Source organism: Hyperolius riggenbachi, chromosome 2 (assembly GCF_040937935.1).
Source record: "Hyperolius riggenbachi isolate aHypRig1 chromosome 2, aHypRig1.pri, whole genome shotgun sequence".
In the NCBI taxonomy this organism is placed as follows: domain Eukaryota; kingdom Metazoa; phylum Chordata; class Amphibia; order Anura; family Hyperoliidae; genus Hyperolius; species Hyperolius riggenbachi.
The window spans coordinates 145,267,653-145,273,652 of NC_090647.1; the positions used below are offsets into that span (position 1 = coordinate 145,267,653).

The window sequence follows — 6,000 nt, forward strand, 5'->3', positions numbered from 1 at the left end:
CCTCTCCACGTAGTGGTGATTGACAGCGCCGCTCGCACAGACGCAGTCCAGGCCGACCTGACGTCATTGCCGGGACCGGGACGGAGCTGCGGCAAACAGCTGCGTGCAAAGCTGTGGCAAGGGGCATGCTGGGAGCTTGGGGGCTGGAGGAAGCCCCGGGTAAGTAACGCTTATTTTCTTCATTTAGCTTGATAACTCCTTTAACACCAAACTGACTTCTTAGATATGCTAAGGATGGTAAATTTTATACGAAATACAAGGCTTTAGACAACAATAACTCACCAAGGCTTTCCAGCATGCATTACTATGAATACGCCACTGGGAGACTTGGGCGCAGGATAAAGCCAATATACGGCTTACCCTGCTCTCACACAAGTCCAGGCGGCATTAATCACTATTCCCCCTCCAGGTCAGTAGGGATTAGGGAATGATGTAATTCATGTTCCAGCTATTGTTGGTGGACAAATTAAGCTCAGTCTTCCTAAGGTACTCACTGTGCTCTGCTACAGACGTAATTCCAATTACAGCCTATGGTGGTGCCGGCTGCGCCCAAATTTCCTGCGCTGTTTTAAAAGTACTCGTCCAGCATTACTAATAAGCTAAGAGACACCTGTACACACTTTGAAAGAATACTCAAAACACAATGTCAAATGGTCGTTTCCGCACCAACTTCCTATTGTATTTTATCGACAATATCACAATGATATTGTCTGTTGCATGGCAGTGGACTTGGTGTGAAAGGGCCGAGCATGCGCAGTATGCCCCGGACAACTTTCCGGGACAAATTGCGGAGGATACAGGCTGCGCAGAAGGCCAGCCAGGGGCTGATCAGCCTGGAGGAAGCCCCAGGTATGTATAATTTTTTTCCTGTTACAACACAAATTATATTTCATACAACATGAAACAAACTTAATAGGGGCCTCAATTTTTGGGGGGCATATAAATAAAAAATCTGGTAATCAAGTAAAAAGGATGCTAACCAGGTAATACAAAAAGTTAAAAATCACTATTACTTTTCTTGTTGATAAATGATCATTCCCCAGTTTACCTGACTTATTTGGTACAACACAAAAAAAGAAGTTGCAGGGCATGCTGGGTTGTTTTTTATTGCTGCTCTACTTCCCCCTAAGACTTAACTAATGCAGCCTAATTGGCTGAAGCCTTTCTCCCTCCTGTTTTCCCCTACCACACCTCTGTTCCTCTTAGGATTGGCCAGTATTTCTCATGCTGAGACAATGCACTTTCTATAATGGAGGCATACACAATCAGGCAGAGAAGACTACAGGAGGAAATGACATCAAGCTTGGCTTCAAAATAGATAGGACACTTAAAATGGGAAATGCTAGTTTTTTTTTTAACACTGTAGAAAAATCAAACCGTGGACAGTGTAATACATATGTAAGTAAAGCAAGTATTTATCTGTGTTTTTTTTTTCTGAGATAATCTGGCTGACAGCTCCTCTTTAAATCTAAATATTTAATGAAAATTGCTAAAAATAAATAAATAAATGAAGGGGGTCTTTTTTTTATTAGGCTTGGTTCCTAATCGGCAGCTCCATTTGGCACAGAGTGGACAGTTAAGTGTCCACTACATTTTTATATGGCATTCACAGGAGGTTAAGTTGCACTATAGGGGGCTATGGCAACACATCTGGCATCAACCCATTCAGAAAAACTAGAGCAAGTTCTAACTTTGCATCCATTTGCCAATCCATATTTTTAACACCATTTCAGCAATAGGATCCGCTTCCTGTGCTGAGCAGAGCTTGCAAAAATGTACCCAATGGTTAGATTTTTGCACCAAGTAGAAACCAAGTCTGAATCACTTGCATCTTTAGGAATTGATGCAGTGCACAATTTACAGCTGCACAGATTTGTTAGCAGTGATAGCTTTCCAAATTGTATTCAACTGTATTTCCACTGAAAGCTGTATAAAAATGAAGTATCAATGGCATGCTGCAAGGAAGAGAAAATTACTCCTCTGATTTCCCGTTAGGGAAATAATTTACAAGGTCAACATACATCTAATATCATGTATGGCAGCCTTTAGATTTTGCACCCTTCTGAGTAAAGTGCTTCCGAAAATATGCCAACGCTATTAGAATGCATGACAAGACATAACAGTAAGAATTATTAATTCTGATCCTCTGCATGATTTATTAAGTCATCCAAATGAAAATCATCAATGTGGACAAGTATGATGATCACATCAGGTGATGCTTCCGGAGTGCCAGCATATTTCTGAGCTGCACAATATGGCATCCATGGATGCTCAGGCTGCTGGGCCCACACCTCGCTTCCCACGGACACAGTAGACATGCGGGGATGGGTGCTTGCATGTGACACGGGGCAGCATCGGGCCCTGTAGAGGTACAGCAGCGAGCTCCCACAGGGGAGGCAGCCAGCACTGATGGTGATCGGCTGCTACAGAGGCCCAGGCCTGGCAAACGTAGCACTACTTCCCTACATAAACAGTGCGCGGCCACAACACAGCGCCACCCAGCGCTCAGCCTCCGCTACAGCATGCAGTGAAGAAGCACGGGAAAGGGGGTTATTACCGGGCGGCCCGGAGACGCGCCCCGAAGTCACAACGCGCATACACCCCGGTGGCACTGCGCTCTATATACCAACTATGCTGGCAGCGTGCTTCCTGGCATTGCACCGCACTCTCCCTTCACATCGCACCCTCGGCCCTATTGCTGCACACACTGAGGCCTGCACCTCCAACTAGGCCGCAGCCTGCAGCAAATCGCCTGCCGCACACAGCGCGCCTCACCTGGTCAGTAATTTCGAGGACTCCCATGTCCTGCGGTCAGTCAGCATGGAGGTCCCGTCATTAGGCGGTGTACCCCGCAGGACGGTAACTGTAAATGGCTGCGAGCACCCCCTCTGCACCTCAATCCTCCGATCCCTTTTCTTATTGCTGCGGGAAGCCAGGGCCCGCCTACTGCTAGTGTACAGAGCGCCCTCTGCTGCCGCTGCCTCAGCTCTGCGTCTCCTGCACATCCTCCTTGATGTTCCATACAGTGCCATCAGGCGGTACACATTGGAAGTACGTGACAAACAAACGCAGGGCTAGTGCAAGTCATCAAAAACAATATGCCTTGCACTGATGAGAGTCAGAAACAGCTGTTTGCATGTTGGATTAGGGCCCTTTTCCGCTAGCTGCGATCCGTTGAAGTGGATTGCAGTAATTTTGCAGATCGCAAGAGCAACTTCGTGGTGCTCATTTTCACTAGTGCGCGCCATTTTTTTTCCCTGAACGCAATTGGCAGCTTGCGTAATTCTCATCACAATCTCACTTCATTCCCGATGGCTACGGCACAAACGGCGGCAAGTGGAAATTGCTGCATGTGCGATCACAAGCAGTGGGAAAAGGCCCTTTTGAAACCGCACACTTGTGTTTTTGCGATGCGTTTGTATTTTTTGCTTGCGTTTTTCAATGTGTTTGCATTTTTCTTGTGATTGGTGATTGGCTAAAAAAACATAGTGCTCAAAAAGTGCTGCAGTCACTAAGATTACAATTTCCTAAAATCATATCGCACCACTTTGTACAGTTCATCCCGATTTTCATGATGGGCTTTGTGATTGAAAAAACGCATGCGATTACAGAAACGCAGTGCAATGCAGCCAGTGTGTACAGGCCCTTAGTATGGCTCTGTTACATTGCAATGTGTGCTTTTTTGTCAGCATGGCCTATGATGATCTTTGTGACATGCACTTTAAGCCTCTTTCAGACAGATGACTGAACTGCGTGCTTGACATGCATTACCAGAGTAGAGGCTGCAGCAACTGAGTACCGAGATCACGCCACAAGCATATCTTGCGGTAGTTATGTGCACTCACAACGGGGAATATTACCATGTGCTTCGTAATATTACCATGAGCTGTGTATGTGTGAGAGTATCTCTGCAATTTAATGAATCCAGCCCAATGTTTTATACTGGTTGAACTCGATGGACGTATGTCTTTTTTCAACCAAAATAACTATGTAACTATGTTTGCCATCTATAATGAATTGACACTACTAAATAACTCCAAACTAGGTAAATGCTTCCAAAAGCGGTTCACTGATATCTGTAATTTAGATAGAGAAGAATGATCCGAAATACTGAAAGAATTCCCTACAATGGTGGTTTCTGCTAGAGACAAGTTACAGCAAACTAAATGTCTGCATAGGGTCTATCTCAAACCTGAACGCATGCACAGAGCGAGTGCTGGTAGTTTGGATTGTTGCTGGAGGTGTTTGGTGGAGCTTGGGAGCTTTATACACATTTTTTGGTTATGCCCACAAATTGTCCCCTTTTGGAGGGGTGTCCTGGGAATAGTCAACACCCTGCTTCAGACCTCATTGGCTTTGGACCCTGGGTTACTGCTACTGGGACGGTTTGGTGAAACAAATCTTACTAAACACAAACAAATGCTAGTTCGAGTGTTGAGCTTCCATGCCAAGGAGGAGATCCTGAAATGTTGGAGAAAGGCCTTCATTCTCGGATCAGCTTATTTCGGCCCGCGGCTCTCAGAGCCGAGCGCTGAAACTGGGTGCCCCATAGCAGCAATGCTATGTGGGGCGCGTAGCGGTAATTCGGGGCTCTGGCGGCCGCCAGACCCCGAATTACATCTCCTTTCGAGTTGCGACAACTCGAAGGGGGAATAGTTTTTAACGCTGACTCGGAGTTTAGCGGCAGCGGTGAGAGCCGTCATTCAGCTCTCACCGTGCCGAACTGAGCGACGCCGAAACAGTATGCACCCCTTTATTCCTATGTTGGACACATGAGCAAGTTTGGTCAATAAAGTACTGCCCTTATACAAAACAACATACCTAAATAGATACCTAAAACACTGCCTCTAGGTATGTTTAATTTAAGCATCATCTACACCAGCTGTGCCCAACCTACGGCCCGCGGGCCATTTGTGGCCCGCGAGGCCTGTTTATGTGGCCCGCGCGGAGGTGTCCTGCAGAGGGAGAGGATCGGGTGGTTATATGCTGAGGATGGAGGCTGCCCGCGGAGGGAGAGGATCGGGTGGTTATAGGCTGAGGACGGAGGGAGAGGATCGGGTGGTATTGTTACAGACCGTTATCCTTGCATTCGGCAAGTAAGTAGTTCTGCGCATACACCCTCGTGTGCTGCGTATTCAGCCCCGGGTAGCGCTGGGATAGTTAGAAAGCCTTGCTAATTGGTTACTGCAGGAACCTTCCTCCAATAGGAATCAGCCTGATTCCTATTGGAGGAAGGTTCCTGCAGTAACCAATGAGCAAGGCTTTCTAACTATCCCAGCGCACACGAGGGTGTATGCGCAGAACTACTTACTTGCCGAATGCAAGGATAACGGTCTGTAACAATACCACCCGATCCTCTCCCTCCGTCCTCAGCCTATAACCACTCGATCCTCTCCCTCCGCGGGCAGCCTCCATCCTCAGCGTAATTACTAAGGCACAATACCACCCTATCCTCTCCTCCTCCGCAGGACACCGCGGGGAACCCCCTCAGGCCCACACAGAGCCGACAGGCCCACACAGAGCCGACAGCCCCCTCAGGCCCACACAGAGCCGACAGCCCCCTCAGCCAGCACAGAGCCGACAGCCCCCTCAGCCAGCACAGAGCCAACAGCCCCCTCAGGCCCACACAGAGCCGACAGCCCCCTCAGGCCCACACAGAGCCGACAGCCCCCTCAGGCCCACACAGAGCCGACAGCCCCCTCAGCCAGCACAGAGCCGACAGCCCCCTCAGCCAGCACAGAGCCGACAGCCCCCTCAGCCAGCACAGAGCCAACAGCCCCCTCAGGCCCACACAGAGCCGACAGCCCCCTCAGGCCCACACAGAGCCGACAGCCCCCTCAGGCCCACACAGAGCCGACAGCCCCCTCAGCCAGCACAGAGCCGACAGCCCCCTCAGCCAGCACAGAGCCGACAGCCCCCTCAGGCCCACACAGAGCCGACAGCCCCCTCAGCCAGCACAGAGCCGACAGCCCCCTCAGGCCCACACAGAGCCGACAGCCG

General features: G+C 49.0%; 1 protein-coding gene across 2 annotated transcripts in view; it reads right to left on the reverse strand.

Moving 5' to 3' along the window:
• The window catches only part of ANKRD52 (ankyrin repeat domain 52), a 71,389-nt gene extending 68,425 nt beyond the window's left edge, over window positions 1-2,964 (reverse strand). For both annotated transcript variants that reach the window (XM_068267640.1, XM_068267639.1), the window contains exon 1: window positions 2,776-2,964. In XM_068267640.1, the coding sequence (XP_068123741.1) occupies window positions 2,776-2,802 (27 nt within the window). In that variant the 5' untranslated portion in view covers window positions 2,803-2,964. The remainder of the gene's footprint in view (window positions 1-2,775) is intronic.
• Between the last annotated feature and the right edge of the window lie 3,036 nt (window positions 2,965-6,000).